Source organism: Rhynchophorus ferrugineus, unplaced genomic scaffold (genome assembly GCF_030347505.1).
Source record: "Rhynchophorus ferrugineus isolate W39M unplaced genomic scaffold, kcgeb_rfMv2 rfM2, whole genome shotgun sequence".
Classification (NCBI taxonomy): Eukaryota; Metazoa; Arthropoda; class Insecta; order Coleoptera; family Curculionidae; genus Rhynchophorus; species Rhynchophorus ferrugineus.
Window position 1 is genome coordinate 86,409,066 of NW_027472581.1, and position 20,327 is coordinate 86,429,392.

Below are 20,327 nucleotides of genomic sequence, written 5' to 3' on the forward strand. Positions count from 1 at the left end.
ATAACACATAAAAACATGCATAGAGTTAATTAGAGTTGATTTGTAAAAACTAGTTTTTACGAATTTTGCATAGTGGAATAACGGTCTACAAAATACCCAGAAATATAATCCTAGATGTTGAACACGGGCGGGGTGCCAGCAGCGCCAACTAGAACCCGAGAACGAATAGCTGGCAACCCCGAGACGTTTATCTGGGATGTTATTGAAGGGTATTTCTATTCATTCAGTACTCGATCATCGTTTAGTTTAGGCGTGCCACCATCGACTGTCCAACCCTCGTCTCCAGGTAACACCGCTGCCATCCGTTTTATCTATTTTGTATTTTCCACATTTTTATATTACTTCAATAAATAACGGTCACATAATGTAAACATATATAAGCGTAATAAACCCGAGTTTTTGCGTCGATATGTGACAATGGATGAAACATGGTTCCATCATTTCACTCTGCACTCCATCCGACAGTCATCCGACTGGACTGCACACGATCAACCCGCTCCAAAGCGTGGGAAAACGCAATAGTCGGATGGCAGGGTTATGGCGTCTGTATTTTGGGATGCGTATGGAATAATTTTCATTAACTACCTTGAAAAAGAAAGGACCATCAACAGCGACTATTACATACATGGCATTATTGGACCGTCTGAAGGACGAAATCGCCGAAAAACGGCCGCATTTGAAGAAAAAGAAAGTGCTGCTTCGCCAAGACAATGCACCGTATCACAAGTCAGTGAAAACGATGACAAAATTCCATGAATTGGGCTTGAAATTGCTTCCTCATCCACCGTATTTTCGTCGAATGAAGAGGTGATCGCCGAAACTGAGGCTTATTTTGAAGCAAAGGACAAAGCGTACTATAAAAATGGTATCAAAATGTTGCAGGGTCGCTATAATCAGTGTATCACCCTTGAAGGGAATTATGTTGACTAAAAAACTAATTTTGCCAAAAATTTTCGTTTTACTATGGTAGGCCGGGCACTTTTCAATTGACCTGTTATATAATAATCATAATACTATCTATAATTAGTTTAAAAAGCTGGATAATTATGTTAGACATTAAATTCATACAAACTAAAATAAAACCATGACTATAGCAAAAATCTGGCCGAATACAGGAAATAAGCTTCTCCTTCCAAAGATTTCGTTTTCCATACATAATTTTTTGTTGATATAGGAACACTAAGAAATAAAAGAAACAATTATTATACTTACATTTATTGATTTTCGTTACAGTTTTTTAAATTGTGTTGGAATTTTTTCCCCACATTCATTTTTTATGAGTATTTAAAATATGCTTTGTACTTCAACCTAACAACTAAATCGACTCTAACGCTTCCTTGGGTAATTTCTGTCATAAATTTAATTTTGCACACAGTTTCAAACCTCTAATTGTACCAGTATCATCATCATTAATTCATAGAACTTGACCTAAAATCAAAGATATTGGTTCAGTCAATCATAAAGCCAATATGGACCTGGGGATGGGTCGCAAATATGGGGTTGCACTAAGACATCAAACCAACTAGTAATCCAACGCACCCAAAACAAAGTTCTACAATTAATTACCAATGATTATCGCTACGTAACCAACGAAGAACTGCACGATGACCTCCAAATCAAATGGATACACGAACTGATCCAAGATTTAAAAAACTTTAAAACTCGATATATGGTTGCTAAATCATAGCGATGTTGAAGCTATACGGCTGCTGGACAACTCCCAGAAAATTATAAGATTGAAGCGAATTAAACCACACGAACTTGTTTAGTGCATAAGTGTATTTTTAACTTTCGCTTAAGTAGTTTTAGTAAATTAGTTTAATTTTAATTTGGAAAATACATCCTGATGTTTTAATCCCACACTCGCCTTGCTTGTGTATTAATATAACTACAACAGAACAGTAGTAATAAATTAATTGTAAATTAAGATTGTACTAAGCATATCGAATGTATGATGAAAATAATAAAATTAATTTATAGTCAGTACTTGAGGAGTTTCTCAAGCAATGGCAATTAGATATGTTCAAACCATTATAATCTGCGTCTCGCAAACTACTTCATGATGCTTAATCAAATATCAGACACTAATTATCATCTAATCGAAAATTTCATCAAAAGTTTTAACACAACTGAAGAACAAACGTGAAGGTGCTGAAGAGATGGCACCTTCACTTCTGAAGTTTATATCAACTTTCTTGGCTTTAAAAAGGACTGTGCTTTTGTAAATTTTATATTTTCAAAAATAACTTACAGTAGTAATTACAAATGGAATCTATTACTAGAAATATACGACTTTTAGGTTTACTTTTTCTCCAACCTTATATTATCACTTCGTTAATTCTAACATACGAGATAATTAATTTTGAAACGGTGATAAATTTGAGAAATGGAGGAAATTTGAACGACAAAACCATGAATTACTTTTTCATACACCTAATATGCTGCAGCTATTAGTTTTCAATGGGCTCGATATTATTTCTAAATTAGACGATTTAACATTACCATGTAAAACTATGTTATATAACTTTTCAGGTGTGTAATATACTCAAGACAAAATCAAAATTATACCAGAAAATGAAAATTCTAACCGGGAACCATCCGGAATTAGAACTAGGAATATTTTACGCTTATATATCAACATCTACAAAAATATATCTGCAGCTGTTGGTGCATTGCTTCCCTTTTAAAATTTATACGACACACAACCAGGACACACGTTTATTGAAAAATGGCAATTCTCACACCTACGCAACATGAATGAATAATGGGTTAAACAAAGTGATAATAATAGTAATTATATATATAATTTTGTATTAGCAATAAGAAATTAATATAACTCTATTCTAAACATTTCCTATTTCATCATAAATAAGTTACCAAAATAATTTGAAGAATACATAATATAAAGGACGTTCTTTAAGTGTTAAGTTTGGATCTGTAATAAGTTTCATATAAATTAAACATATATAAATATAAATATTTATTTGAAAGGCAGTTATAAACACCTGTGCACATTATGAATTGGGTATTTTTTGAATGCGCTTCGTATGTACCATACCATTCCTCATCCTTAAGGATGCAATGGTACCCGAAGGTAGCTGTATTATTCCTACTCCACTAACTACTATAACAAACGATTTAAAATAAATATAAATGTCTAATTTAAGCAATCTTATTTATACGAAACTTAAAATAACGCTACAAATAAAGTAAAGTTAGTTGGATTAGATCTGTTTAAAACAAAAGTTCTCAACCAGACTCATACAGTCAATGACTCGATTCATCTTGACTTTTATACACAAAGATGCGTTTTAAACAAGCTCAATGTTGAGTGCTATATCTTATTATGTGAATCGGTATATATAAACCATTGTAAACCATCAACAAGACTCAGTTTATGCAAGGCTCCAAACACCTATAATATAAATCCTCTCGAAGACAACATACTACGAAAGTAATTGTGTAAAATTTTCAAATTTGTTTTATTCTAAAGATACTGTAATAGCTTTATTTTTATTATTTTTATTATAGCTACTATTACGAGTGTATTATGAGAGAATATCAATCGGTTTTTTAGTTTTAAATATAAAACTATAGATATATACATTTGTTTCACATATACACCCATCCAGATCCAAATTGGCTTTATGATTGATTGATATATCAATCTCTTTGATTTTAGGTCAAGTTGAGAGTATCTTCCGACTAACCAGCACAGTTGACTTTGACTCTAATCTGCTCTACTTTTTGGCTAACATGATTTTTCCAATTTAACCTACCATCAAGATGTATGCCGACATATTTAGCTGATTCTGCTTGAGAAATCGGGCATCCGTCAATTGACATAATTAGGTTTTTGTCATTTCGCGACAACGCAAAATCAACATGGACAGATTTGGGGCTATTAAGTTGTATTATCCATTCTCTAGTCCATTTGTAGAGTGGTTAACTGCTACTCGTACTTTTTCTACAGTCTTAGGCAAAGATCTTTTGCCATGATAACTGTGTTGTCAGCAAATGTTCCAATTATTGTAGAGCAGACAGTGAGGAATAGAGTTCCAACATCATTGAAAGATTGTATAACAATCTTTGGAGGTAAAACGAAAAGAAACAGTGATTGTTTGCATGATGTGTCCGTTATTTATTGATGTAATATGATATATGGAAGATACAAATAGATGAAAGGAAGCGGCGCTAGCTTTACTTGTAGACGAGACTTGGGCAGTCGATGGTGTCACGTCCGAACTGAACGCTGGTCAGTGATTGAATCATTGAAAATACTCTTCAATAATCTCTCAGATAAACGTCTAGAAGTCGTCAGATATTCGTTATCGTGTACTAATTGGTGCTACTGGCACCCCGCCCTTGTTCATCATCTGGGTATTATGTAGACCGTTATTCCACGATGTAAAATTTGACATGATTCAAGGTCGCTACAAATCCATTGGAAGCTATTCACATAGGAATCAATTTAGAGAAATTGCAGCTATTTTAAAACCAAATGATGATTCAACACCTTATCAGTAATATATTAATAATAAGAAGTAAGGAAATTCGTGTTTTGAAACATAAATTGTCGTTTCATGTCCATCCTTTATTCGAGAATTACCCCAAACATCTCAAGACCGTACATATGAAATAATTAGTTTACCGAGGTGATTATAGCACTCCAGTGACACTCTGTGATAACTCCAGAGTCAGTAGAAGGTAAGGTATCTGAAACTCGTTGTCGATAGACTGACTTTTTGTAATAGCTACTCGCCTGTTAAGATGGCCCATTACTTAATGGGCGTACAATTAAAACCGAAACTCGTACATGTAAATTAAAAATAATGTTGCCAGCGAAGTTGTTAGCACAACATCTTTATGTCGTCAGGATCGTGACAAATAATTGATTCATCGTTCGGCTTTAATTGGCAGGTAGCGACCGCCATAAATGGGCTTAATAAAGACCGGCGAAATAATTTTATTTTATATTTAATTTGTAATTTTGAACGCAGGGAATTTCGCAGTTTTGCGAAAAGTTAATTCTTTTTTTATGTAAGATTTAGAAAGATAAACCTCCGATGTGGATGTATAGCTATTATATATTTTTTTTATTTAAAAACCACATAGCACACATCTAGTTATTATTACAACTATCTATTAATGTTTCCTTCTTATTAACAAACATAATTAGCCTTTGATGGATATACCCTCATTGGTGGACTCCACATAGTTTTAAAAAAACACCACTCACTTTTCACACATATTTATTTCAATTTTAAATATAGTTCATTCAATAAAGTAATGAACTTACGTAACCTAAATCAAAACGTCCCAAAGTTGCCATTAACTCTGAATTTTAGTTCATTTCGGCTTAAACATAACAAAATTTTATTCTAGTCAAATCACTGTCACTTTTGGAAACGCTATTCAAGTGAATAACTGAGCTGTTAATTTCCAATCTATCTAACACTTGTTCACGATTCCCCCATTTTTCAATTTCTTCTGCAGTGTATAGATCTTTTCATATATCCGGACAGTTCTTGCTTATATGCCCTTTTCGACCAGAATATCTATTGTAATATAATTCTCTTCCACACCCCATATTCATTCCACTTCTATTTCTATCATGAAGAACAATATAACTACAATGACTTATTAATAAATGTTATGACTAACAAATCCGAATCAATTATTATACCAACGTTTACCTTTTTCTATTTCTACAACACAGTGAGCCAATATCAACATGGTTGAAATATCCAGGTCTCATCTAAATCCACAAATTTAAATAATAAGTCTTCCTTGATTTTATTATATGTTTTAAACATTATTATTCTAAAAGCGATATCTGGAAGTTCCATTAGACTTCCCCTAATGGAGGGTTAACTTTACAACATTTAAATTTTATATTACATATAAATGGAATGTTCTACACCCCTTAAAAACTGCATACCCCTAAGTTTTCTATGGATACTCTTCAGACTATTTCTTATGAAACAATTATGTTAAATTGTGAATATTAAAAATTTTAAAATTCAATATTATATTGTTTTTCTTATATTGAGAGATTTTAGTCGTAGTGTCCGTACTAATATTAAGTGCAGCTACAATACAATAAAAAATATTTCCAATAAAAACCCCAGCAGCTCTTTAATAGTATCAATATTTACCTCTTTAATGCATTTTACTGGTAAGAATGGGCCCCCATTATCTCATTCCTGTTACAGACGTAATTTGTTTCTGACCGACTATTTATTTGGCCTCGGCATTGTTAACAAGAACAATTACAAATATTAAACAAGCAATGCGCTAAAATAACGTTTATAACCTCTTATCATAATGTTTTGAAGAATGTTGCAATCATTTGACAACAGCTAGATTACATGTTCGAACGTATCAAACACCATCTTCTTAACTAGAATAAAATGAGAAGCTCAAAATAATGAGCTTGACATCCAGTGCCATGGCCAAGTATTTTACTGTGTTTTCATACATCCACATGAATGCCAACCACTAATCCACATCGCCCATTGTTGGTCGTCGTCCAGAAATTATTTTTCTGGAATATTATTTATTTATTGTATTGCTAATACCTGTAGTGGTTCTTGAAGGAAAATCTGTATGGAAGGCCCTTCTCCATAGCTTAATTTATGAATTTCATCACAGCTATTACCTACTTATTTTATAGAAATTATTTATCATGAAACGTAAATACAAGTTTGAGAGAGCTAAATCTGGTGAATAAGTTGTATATTGAATACTTTAATTTGACCTCAAACGCAAATTGCTTTGAATACTAAAGGAAATATTCAAGATCTTGATTAATACCTTTATCTCAATGAAATCAATTAATGAAGTTGCATGGTTATTGTGTTCTGGACATTTAACTCATTCACATAACAGATCAAGAGGTGATCGCCGAAACTGAGACCTATTTTGAAGCAAAGGACAAATCGTAATCGTGCTTTGATCATGTTGTACTATAGTTCAACCCGTGTATTTTAACATATATTTTGTATAAAAGCAGTAACATTCTATTTTTAACAACATTATTATTCTTATTTTCGGTAAAAATATATGGTTCCACGTAAAAATGTCTACAATACAAAGACATCGACACAATTGCATTATTCGCGAAGAAAAAAAAATAACGGGCAACTAATGATAACAATCTGTTCGCAGGAACGTAAATTTATTTCTAGTCCAAAGCAGGTCTTAGCTATCAGCGGTAATACCGTAGTATTAATTCCCATGTACAATAAACTGGAAACGAGTAATCTACATTTACGGCCATATATCTGCTCCATATCCCATTAAACTATATCCGTGTTCTTTCGCTACTTTCGCAAACATCCCATCGCAAGAAATTCAAACCTGTTCAGTTTGAAACGGTTTCGATCATCGTATACCGAGATGTATAAAGAAGTTTATCGTTTCCTTTTTTCTAAACATCTTATTGATAGAAAATCTGATGAATATCGTGAGTAACGAGCTTGCGAAATAAATTATTTCTGTTCTTTTAATGTTTGTCAAAACGAATTTGTTCATTTAAATTAGATCATCTTTTGCTACTTCTCTGGTAATATCGTAATACCATTTCTGTAGAATGTCTGATATTATGTGGCGTTCTTCTTTAGGTTAACTCCACTGCTAAATGTTTCTCTATTAGGCTGATGACCACCTCTACATCCCTTTTCTATTTTACGAAATTTCAAATATGTTTAATCACGATTTTTTAAAATATTTTTGCTTTTCGAGCTAAAGATTCTGATAAAAACCTTCTTCCTACCCGTTACCATCATATGAATAATTCGGAATACATAACGGATAATTATTAACACTACAACATTAATGAATTTTATGTAGAAAAAGCAACAAGTTCTGCCCGCATTTTTTTGCATCTGTCCACTTGCTATAGTAATTATAGTAATTCGATTCGTCATTTATTCCTATATTTGGTATTGTTGTTGACTGAGTTGCTTTTAGTTTTTGTAGTTGTGTCAGTGTAACTGCAAAATGATTAAATTAATAAATTTAAAGTCCGTCAGTGATATAGGGCCGGTACAATGTTAGTCCGACTTTTGGTTGTGAACATTCGTCGTCATATTTTATTGCGAGCCACTATATCAAAGTGAATTAGGAATTGATAAAAGAAAAACGAAAAGCCCGAAGATTATAGCACAGAATCAGAAATTCTGTAGATAAAACAATATTTAATAGAATTAGTAATCAGACAAATTCAAAAGATTAAAGAATATAAATACAGTTGCTTCGAATAATATGTAACTGAATTAAACCCGGAATCTGACATAGATTATTCGATATGGAAAGCAACTGGGATATATAAAATACCAATTATTAAAGTGCCGCTTATTAAGAATAATCGAAATGAATAGGTTCGATGCAACGATGAAAAAGCTGAATTATTCGTAGAATAATTAGCGTATTCTAACAAAATTACATAGAATCTACAATAGATATAAATCCTGGTTATCAGCCCCATGCAACTATACATATGATTTCTCCACTGGAAATTGCCACAGAAGTTGACAACAACCTCAATCCTAGAAAGGCTATCGGAATTGATGATATTTCACCAAGGTTATTAAAAGAGCTGCTACAAAAAGCAATCGTCATGTTGACATACATATTCAATGCCTATTTGAGACTGAAACATATGCCGGAATACCTTAAGGTTGTCCGAATAATTATGCTTAGAAAATCTGACAACCTTGTTCGCTGCTTCCTGCGATATCAAAATTATTTGAAAAACTTCTTTTAAAACGCATTAAACCATTTATAAAAATACCAAATTTCCAGTTTGAATTTCGAAATCACCACTCGACGATTGACCAAGTGCACAGAGTAACAGCGGTTGTTGAAAAGACATTCGAAGAAAAGAGATACTGCGCTGCAATATTTCTGGACGTCTCACAAGCTTTTGACCGAGTATGCCATTTGGGATTAATCTACAAATTGAGCAAATTGCTACTGCGGAATTACTGTCAACTGCTGGAATTATATCTTTTCAAACGAAAATTTAGAGTATCGCATTATAGGTTATGGAACCTGCATCTGTTTTAAACTGCTAATATCACAACAAAAGAAATAGTACTTGGAACATTTACCGAGGAAACAATTATCATGGCAAAAGATGTATCTCTGTCTAAAGCTGTAAAAAAGGTACAAGTAGCAGTTAACAAGTTCTACAAATAGACTATAAACTGGAAAATACAGCTAATAGCTCCAAATCTGTCTGTGTTAATTTCGCATTGCGGCGTTATGACAAAAACCTAATTGTATCACTTGACGGATACCCAATTTCTCAAGCAGATTGAACTTCAGCAAGTTAAACTTGAAACTTTTTTGTTAAACAAAAAGCAGAGCAGATTAGACTCAAAGTCAAGATAACGATTTTTTTAGCGAAAAAAAAACACGGAAAGGAATTACCGGCACTCCTGGTACGTATCACTTGCTAATTCTTATTTAATGCGATTTCTGCAGAATTACAGTACATCCTTTCAAATTGAAAACACAGAAGTTCTTCACCGATATCATCAGGACTCTTCCCAAAAACTAACGAACTGTTGTAGATTTTTATGGAATAAACAATGGAACTAATACATAAACTTGACCCATTCTATATGATACAATGTAACTAAAAGCGAGCTTGAAATGTTACTTTGTATTTCTGATCTATTTTTACGTGTCGATTTGGTATCAAGGACAGCTCACCATGGCGATGACGGAGGGGATGTTCGAGTTTTGATAGGTCTCTGACAGGCGGAATGTCCGTCGCACTCCATCCAGCCGATAATTTGCGACCGATGGCTGGCAATGTCAACCTATTTATCTAGTTCAAGTATCGGATTACCCGACGTTCTTTCCATTCCTCCCCGGCCATAAAGCGTTTCTTTCGATTTGACTCGGCCAGTTAAATCTGTCTATTTATAAATATATCGAGGAGCCAGTTTTTGCGACCGTCTATTGTTTTTTACCGATGGTCCCGGCCCGACCGACTGCCAATTTGTTATAGCCCAAAACGTGTTTTAATTTTCCACGTATTTATCTTGAATTATTTATTTAATGAATATATTCGGGTGTTTATGTGCACGAACTGTCAGTTAAATAATTATTTTATATGAGTACAAGCAGTCAGTTTTAGTTTTTAGGTTGTACGAGGGTCATTGTATATATTGTAAGACCAATACCGTAGAAAACATCGAGTCTGTGATTTAAAATTAATGTGTTGGTTTCTTCTTCGTTCATCAACTCATCAAGCCTGTTGCTCATTAGTTGTAATGTTCTTTAAACCAAGATAACTTAAATATCTAACAATCAATTTGACAGAACTGAAAAAACAAGACAGGATAAGGAATAACTAAATATTTAGAAGAAGTACTGTTAAATAACATTAATATTATAACATTAATAATTAATATAAATATTTAAAGCAAGATGCAGTATTCAATTGCTTATTTGTTTATTAAGGGTTTCAAGGAATTTAAGAAGCTTAGACAAGTTTTCCGAAGTGAATCAGTCTGATAGTAAGGGAAGTTAAGTTTGGTTCTTGTGATCAAAGAGTTTCATTCTAAAAGAGTACGACATACTGAATATAGAGAGCCACAGACAAGGCATTTTGGAGAGGGGTCTCTCGTCCTCAAAAGGGAATGGGTGAATTTGCAGGATCTGAATTCGGACAGGAGAATAAAAGAGCAGGAATCGGGTTTTACTGACCATAACTTGTTGCTATCTTCCATTAGTTCCCAGCTCAGTTGAGTCATGTCGTTTAATTTGGAATACAATGAGGTCAACCATTTTGTTTCACTTAATTTTCCTATGTCTGAGATGTTTATATTTTAATATTCGTATTTTTCTTCGAAAGGTTTTTTCAAAAAATGTTGTTACCGTTGAAAATTAAAAGAACTTGTTGCACTATTCAATAATTTACATTTTAATATATGTTTTCTTTTACGAAAAGATTTTAAAAAGTTGTAGTTTTTGTTTATAAACCTCTCAATATTTTTCTAAACTTTATAGATTAAAGAACTTGTCACATAACTATTTTTTACAACAAAACTAAACAGATGAACAGATTTCAAGGACTTTTATTGACTTAAATTACACATAGTCCTGCTTACTTTCCAGTCATTAGGATGGATTAACAACGATACAGTATCGTAAAAATGGAAATAATCAGTGATGAAAATAATCAATAACAAAATGATACATTCTTGTTTTCAAAATTAAAATCACAACAATTCATCGCACAACAACTTAATTCCATTTTTCCTGCCAGACAAAACGTTCAGTTGGTCAATTGAGTGTAAAGAATGTAAAGATGAGAAAAGCTTATGGTCAAAAATATCAATTTGTCGATTGGAACCATAGGATAATAATTAATATTGTCAAGGCTCAAAATATAAATAGTACCCCTCGTATGTAAACAGCAATTATAGTGTGGCAAGTAACATAAAAAACATAACAATTTGACGCCTTATCTGGTTGTTGATTCAGTGATTAATGAATTATTTACGCGTTATATAATACATGAATGGTGATATATTGATTCATGGCTTTGAAATCTCTCTGTATGGCTATTGTGATACTCTTGTTTACATTTGTTTTCAATCATTTGTCATTGTTACTACAACGTTCGGAAACTCGAACAAAAATTAATGTTTAAATTGAATTATTCCAAGAACTAACTATTACCGTTTACTATTGTCTCAGTATATAAATAATATTACTAATGGCATTTAATATCAATACAGTAGAATGGGTTAGGGACTGTGAATCCAGAGGAATATTCCATAAGTTAGTTAAATTTAAGTATAAAAAGTAGTGTTAGGAACTATCGACTGAAATCGTCTATCAACTGTTTAGTAATTGACTACATTTTATTATCGACTGTTTTAGTCGCTATTTTTGGTTCGACTGATTTTACTACTTTTTACCAATGACTGTTTCAGTCGCTATTTTCGGTCCGACTGTTTTTTTTTTTACTATTTACTATCGACTGTTTCAATCGTGTACTTTTAGTTTCTTTTTTTGCGTTCTTCTAGTTTCATTCGACTGATTTTTAACGTTCTGCCTCTGTCGTCCTAACCGCGACCTAGACAAAATTGTACCCAATTTATGCTTACATAGATTTATATATATATATATATATATATATATATATATATATATATATATATATATATATATATATATATATATATAGTTTTATGATATTTTTGGTAGTTTGCTTGTAAATAACAATATATTGCATATTAATATAGCAGCATTTTGGAATGATATTTTTCAAGATTGTTAACGTAATAAGGTAAAAAGATTAAAATTGTGAATGGTAAAGAGTAATATACTTTTGACTATTTTTATGGCAATAATAGGTAATAGTTCGATTACTCTTTCGATTTTTGATAAATAAATAATATAAATATAGCATTTACTTTATATTATTAAAAAAAACTCTAGTATCTATTATGCGATCATTTTTAGTTATGTCATAAATTAGTTTTTTTTATGTTTAGATGTATGTTTAATTTTTATTTAGTATTTATGGTTATTGTACAGCTTTAGTTTTTAGGTTTTATTTAAGTTGTATTATATTGTCTATATTTATTATAGTATATTATTTGAAAATAGTAATTAACATATTAAAATACGATAAAATATTTTTGGGGAATTATTCCATTCCATAGAAATTTCCTTTCTTTTTTAAAGTTAATACGTGAAGGAATACGCACATCTCCGTCTCGCTTATACTACCGTTCGAAAATATAAGCACATATAAAATTAACTAATTAATAGTAATTTTTGACTATCGACTGTTTCGACTGTTTTGCCACTATCGGCTGTTGCGACTGTTTTCAGTCGATAGTTCCCAACGCTAATAAAAAGTAACAAAATAGTTTTACAGTGACCATTGAGTTTTTTTTTGAAAAATAATGAAAAAGATGATATATTTATTCAAGAGTGTGCATAGATAGTAGAGATAAAACTGATACTAACATTTTTAAATATTTTTTGCTGAGATATTTTACGAAAAATCGTTTTAATTTTTGAAATAATCAAAAGCTACGATACAAAAATTGGGTTTAAATAAATTATTGGTAAAAAATTAAAATTAATTCCCTCAATGTTATTTATTTTGCTTCAGCGTTTTAAAAAGTGATGCATTTTAGTGTAAATGACAATGAAATCGCCATAAAGAAATTCTAAATGAGTTGATATTATTATTTGAACAATTAAGTTCAAAAATGGATAAGCAAAGTTGTAAAAGTTGCCAGAAAGATCAAAGTTCAATTCTATTTCCCGTGTTAAACTTTCAAAACACAAACAAAAAGTTAAGCAACTCAAGGAAACCCAAGTTTAAACTGTTTTTTATAAAAACTAATTTACAATTTCTAATTCTCCTTTCTATATTCTAATCTCTCTCTCTCTCTCTCTCTCTCTCTCACTGGCTTAAAACTAGTATAACTAAATAGATAACAAGTCAAGAATACATAGATACATTCAAAAAAATAGTATTTTGTTGCGTCATGTTATTGATGTCAATCTCGCAACATCTGGTTATTTTAAGCAATATCCATTAACTGAATAAACCTATCAAATCATCAAATAGCATAATTTTTTACGTAATATTGATTCCAAATATTGACATTGTCGAAACAAAGCTTTCAGATCTTTTTTTGTCTGCCACGCTGATTGAAAACAAATATTTGCTGGTATTCCTTGGCAATTAATTATTATTTAAAGTAGTCAGATTTGAAAAAAAATAATTGGCGAACGAACAAAATAAATATATATGTTTTTCTCGTTTTCAGTGCATCAAGGAATGTTTGGCCAAGCCTTTCAAGAAGCCTGGTATATGCCCGCAGAATATTACCACGCTTTCTCCTTTCGCGAGGGTTTGCCTGAGAAGTTGCCATGTTGATTCCCAATGTCCTCGGCTTGAGAAATGCTGCCAGCACAGCTGCGGAGTAACGTGTCAGGAGCCCGATAGTCTCTTATCAGCAGTAGGTATGATCCTAGAAAATTATGCCTTATTACTAATATTATTTATGTTAATGAATTATGGGTTATGGGTGTAGGAATGTTCGTCTGGTCGTTCAGTCGGAATATGAGGCTGTCGATGCGATTGTTTGTCCTAACACTCACTACTATTTTGTGGAAGGAATTCGCGCGAGAACTGAAAACACTGGTTAAATGATATATGAATTGATAAATGTGATCGACGGGAGAATTGACAGGACATTAGGATGACCAGCTGGAACCAAATGGTCTTTTGCTGATGTCGCTTCGGGTTCGGGATGTGAGTGTTTTGAGAGAGAAATCCTGGGTTTCAACTGGGATTGTCATAGTTGCTCCACTACCGAGGTAGTAGGATAGTCAATCAAGGTTTTATCGTGTTATAAGGTGTCTATGGAGAAGCTTACACTGAGCATGTTCGTGAAATTCTTCACAAACGGGATGCCTGATTCTAGGTGAGTGTTAACGTTCCTCATAAGCCATGGGGCATAGAGTAACGCGAGGATTTTTTTGGTTTGGAACACTTGGAGTTGTTCAAGTTTTCTCTCAGAGACATACTTGTATTACACTTGTGCTCTGTAAAGTCAGACTGAACGGACTAATATTTTGTGAGAGTGGAAATAGACGTTTGTACGCGCCATTGCCTTTGCAAATAGCGTGCTGAATTTGAGCTGACCAATGGAATCTGCGGTCGAACTAGAAACTTTCTGGAGCCAGGGGATGGGAGAGCGAGACGTCGTCATGGTGGTCTTTAATAGCCGGAAACCGCATGGTACCAATCTAATAACGTTGCCAACTTTTAACTTTGTTGTAGTTGAACGCCCCGTGGCCTAAAGGATTGTAGCGGTCGCTACATCGGTTATTATGTATTGATCAAAATAGGGTGTACAAGAAGTTGAACACCATTTTAATGTTTTCAATGGGTCCTTGCGAAATCGTAACAACACTAGTGACTTTTGTAACTTTTAAATCATTACTTAATTCTTTTGCGCGGAAGACACTTACTTGTACATGAAATAAAAGGACATAACTAGTTAACGTTGTTAATTCGTAAGCTATTATATGGTTCCTTTTTGGCTTGTCTTAAAAACTTCTTATCTGGTCAGTATTTAAGGATAGTTGGTTTCTTTCTCTACATATTTGTTTTATTTTTAAGCTTGCAAGTTATCCAACAGTTTATAATACTTACCGAATAATGCTTAACATTTGTTTTCTGTAAAATTTTTCATTGCCGAAATGGAAATCATTATGAATTCATCTTTAACATCGAAATATTTAACAAACGTGAGCAAGCCAGTTCTGATACTGACAATCTTCATAAAGAACACACAATTTTCGATGAACCTACACTGTGTTTTTTCTTTTTAACCGACTTCGAAAAAGGAGGAGGTTCTATACTCGGCTGTATACTTTTTTCAATGTATGTTCGCCGATTACTCGTGAATTGTCGGCCGATCTTCAAAATTATTTTTTTATTCGAAAGCGTGCACCTCCAAGGAAGCGGAAGGGTGGAACCAAATCAGGATCTGTTGGGGCGAAGGGATGATAATCGAGGGAAATACTCAAATTTCAAAGACAGATACAAAGTTTTCACATATTTTTTATCTAAAATAATCAGATATTTGTGTATAATGTTATCGATGAACTGATGTGACGGAAAATCGGAAGTCGTTCAGTGCAAAAGCCATTCAGTTTGATTTTTAAGCACTGATTATAGCATATAAGACCTCATAGAAATATTGTAGACAACTTCTTCTATGGTGTAATGGTTAAAGCGTTTAGCTCCCAAACGGAGGTTGCGGGTTGAATTCCCGGCGGAGACAATAACTTTTTGTTGTAGTTTAGTTAAAACATTTGTCAAATCACCTGAGCTAGATAGCGGGGCCTGAGGCGCTCCTTATTTTCAATCATTGTTTCTTTATTCTTATTTTTCCTCATACGGGCTGCACCTTTTCTTAGCCTACCCATTGTAATATTAAGTAAAATAACTGTGTACTCTATTGCACGAATACCTACACCAGACTAAAAAGAGAAAAATAAAATAATTTTACAAAAAAATTGAGACAACTCCAAAAAATAAATAAAGAGCTCACTAAAAATGAAAAAATAATCAAACCTAAATTTTGAACATAAAAAGAAACATTTTAATATAAAATATGTACATAATAATCGTTCTAATAATTATATAAATATAATCAAAAACATTACTCAATATATCTATGACACATATTTTATATTCTACTATATATACAATTTAGCTTTTTAGCAATTTAGCACCTAATCATATTTATCCACTTACATAGGTTAAGTAAGGATATTTTATTTTTAAAAAAATTTGTGTGTTAAAAAACTAAGTTTGATTTTTTTTAACTTTTTAAGTCGGTTCAATTTTTTGTTAAAACTATTTTTTGAAATTAAAAAAAGCAAAATTTACCGAAGATATATGACTTTATTCGAAAAATTACCATTACTTGTTTCTCAACTTGATTATATTATGAAAATTAATTTAATTTTAGCCAGTAATATTGTAAAATAGGTTTCGTTTTAAGCACAGCTGCACATATAAAATACCTGCATTAATGATTTATGTGATATATTCAATTAATAATGGTTATCCACTCCTAAATGCGACTGATTGAAAATCGAATAACCACTTTTAAATTATTTTCGCTGATGCAAACAGCAATATGAGGCCGTAAGCCAAATTGGAATAGTACAGAATCATAATGACGCTGGCTGTTGTATTGATAATATGCGCGAGTGACAAGATAAAGACGGATTTTACGAGCATTTACAACATAAACACGCATTATCGTAAAACACGCGACTGTCAGTAAAATAAATCTTGATGCGAAACGAAACGCGAAAGGTTGCCGTTTTCAAAAGTACGGCCCTGACACTCGAATGATATAATTTCTTTGTCGTCGATTTACTGGACCACCACGAAACTCTTGTTATATTGAGCTGTTAAAATTAGGCAATTTTTGCAGCGTTTGAGTAATAAGCATTTGCATAACGATAAGTCTTCACGTGCAGTCGGTTTTGTTTACCTCCTGATATAAACCAGTGGTAGTTTTTTTTAATTAAAATGTTAACGTCCATAATTTAAAATCAATAAGGTAAATGATTCATTTCTATGAAAGCCATTCTTAAGGTTATCATAAAGACAATTTGGACTTATGAGGTGCAAATATGGCGTTGCACTAATACATCAAACCAACTAGTAATCCAACGCACCCAAAACAAACTTCTGCGATTAATTACCAATGCTTGTGACTACGTAACCAACGAAGACCTGCACAATGACCTCGAAATCAAGTGGATATATGAAGTGGTCCAAGATTTCGCCTTAGATATGAAACAATATTGCTAAATCACAGTAACATGGAAGCAATAGAGCTACTGGACAACACGATCGAAATCAGAAGATTGAAGCCAACCAACCACACGATTTTGTTTAGTGTATAAGGATATTCTTAACTTTAGCTTAAGTAGTTTAGTTTTATTTTAATTTTGGGAAATATACACTGATATATATGATATATATATGATAATCCCGTACTCGCCTCGGTTTTGTATTAATGTAAATATTTATATTATTTTTTATTATAACAGAACAGTAATAATAAATGTTCAATCCTCTGAACGAAACTATTAATTAAGCCTTAATATGTGGCTTCTTCGAGAAAAAGTGGCGAAAAGTGGTAATCGGGGGGAGCTAGGTCTGAAGAGTATTGCGGGCCTGATAAAACATCCCATTCAACACTTCAGTGACTGATCCTGTTATATAAGACGCCCTTGTTATGCTGTAAAATCTTTTTTTTACGTTTTTCGATCAATGCACAGTTCAAATTGGTCATTTGTTTTCAGTTGCGATAAATATTGATCGTTTCGTTGGGTTTTGACAATTATTTTGAAAATTTACAACGATTTTTGGAATAAATCAATTTCTCATCACTCGTTACACTTATCACTTGATGCAGAAATGACTGCCTTTCATTCATTCCACTGACGATTTTTCGATTCTTTAATTAGCTGTCATTCAATTCATATGGCATCGATCTTTCTATCTTTTTGATCTTTCCCATCGTTTGTAGTCAATTTTGCAAATTGAGAGTTTTCTGTCAATTGTTAAGTTTGTCTTGTAATTCCTGTTGTTCTGCATATTTAAAAGTTTTGGTCTACTAGGACGTTTTTTGTCTTGAATTGTTGAAATTATGTGTAACATTTTTTTATAGTAAGAGCTGACTGTTTTTACTAGCACACGATGATAATTCGAACAGTTTCTTTTGATGAAACATCATATTTTCCATAGTGTAAAACAGATATGTGTTGAGTAGTTCCAAGAAACCACCAAACATCCACCTAAATAGAGAAATAGCTTGGAATTTGATCTTTCGAAAAGTTACGACTCTAGTCAGTAACTATACATGCTGACTAACAAATTACATTCAATTTACAATAATTTACTTACTAACTTAATTGCCCTTATCCAATATTTTCAGTACCGAAAATATAGAACCGCATTCCAGTACGAAGTTAATGCGAAATAAACAACGTACTTAATATAATTTTTTAACTAGTATATTTATTTAATAATGCTTTTGATAGATGTACTATTAATTAAAAAAGCAGCAAATGTATTAACGTTGAAAACTTGTTACATAAGGTTTCGTAAGTCAAGAAAGATGTATAAAATAGAAAGAGCGTATATGAGAGAACGAATATAACTTGTAAAATCGCGCGATTTCTATCAATATATTTCGGATGGTGAGTTGAAGACATCAAATGTGAACTCGATACGAGAAAAGTTGTATGAATATTTTAAATTTTAAGCGTGGCATGTAAATAATATTCGATAATGTTTCAATAACGTAAAAAAATTATTGGAAAATTTAAAATTCAAAGTTATGGGCTAGTGAAGTGGGGCAAAAACAGTAGTTTATATAACTAATAATATTTACTACTAATAATTTTAACAATATATTGAACACAACATATGTTGTCCATGTTTTTAAAGTTTTTGGGTAGCGTAGCTAAGATAATGGTACTCAATAATCACATTTGCTCAATCCATTGTGGTGCTACCCTTGATACATACAGCTACACTTACTATATAACAGGTCAACTGAAAAGTCCCCGGCCTGACACATAGATTGCGCTACTAGAATTAAATCCATACGTTTTTTAGTTAGCCCTAACCCTCAAAAGATGTGTGTATAAATCTGGCAGCTGGTACAAACTAATGATCTGAGTTTGCGAATTATAGCATTTTGAGTGAAGTAACATTTGTTATTGTGAAAAAATGGATAAAAAGTGATTTCGCCTGTTGATAATGAATATTGCTTTTTGAGGGGAAAAAATACAGTTGAAGCAAAAACTTGGCTTGATGCCGAGTTTCCAGATACTGTCCCAGGAAAATCAATGATCAAGGATTGGAATGCTAAGTTTAAACGTGGTGAAATGAGCACCGAAGACGGTGAACGCAGTGGACACCCAAAAGAAGTTGTTACCGACGAGAACATTTAAAAAATCCACAAAATTATTTTGAATTACCGTAAATTGAAATTGAATAAAATAGCGGACACTCTAAAAATATCAACTGAACGTGTACATCATATGTGAAAACTCTGTGCGAAGTAGGTGCCACGCGAGCTCACTTTTGACCAAAAACAGCGACGCGTTGATGATTCGGAGCAGTGTTTGAAGACGATCGAGAGTAATATTTCATCATTTCACTCCGAAGTCCAATCGACAGTGTTTTACTATGGTAGGCCGGCGACTTTTCAATTGACCTGTTACGAGTCAATGTCTACTTTAAATTTAACATTTTCTTCAAAGTTTTTTCAACTAAACGTGCTGTTCAAGCTTACTTAGAGGCAGCAGTATCCCGCACTCAAGGTTAATTGTCACCTCATGAAGTTCCGAAAATAAGTGGAATTATTAAAAACATTCATAAGATCTATGATCCTTGCGATGCCTATTTTTTCCACTGTGTTCTTCATTTCTATTCGTATCCCAGAAACGTATGCGCATTATTTTCCGACTCACCCTCGTAACTTACTAATAACTCAAACCACTAAAAAGTAAAATTCTGCAGTAAAATCATTTAAATTAAGCTTGAGATAATGCAGTCATCTCGCTTTTTTACAACATAAACTTAAATTAGTCAATGAGAAATAAATCTAGCGTTTATTTCGGGACTGCCCGAACGTCCCGTCCCACAGTGTCATCACAAAGGACCATTCCGACATAGTTTAACATTGACGCGACCGAGATGACAAGCATTAATTGACGCGAAT

At 32.6% G+C, this 20,327-nt stretch overlaps 1 protein-coding gene across 1 annotated transcript in view; it reads left to right on the forward strand.

Annotated features, from left to right (window-relative positions):
- Kal1 (anosmin-1 Kallmann syndrome 1) overlaps positions 1-20,327 on the forward strand; it is a 62,080-nt gene that overhangs the window by 20,091 nt on the left and 21,662 nt on the right. The window contains exon 3 of the mRNA XM_076395333.1: positions 13,821-14,016. Within this exon, the coding sequence (XP_076251448.1) occupies positions 13,821-14,016 (196 nt within the window). The remainder of the gene's footprint in view (positions 1-13,820; positions 14,017-20,327) is intronic.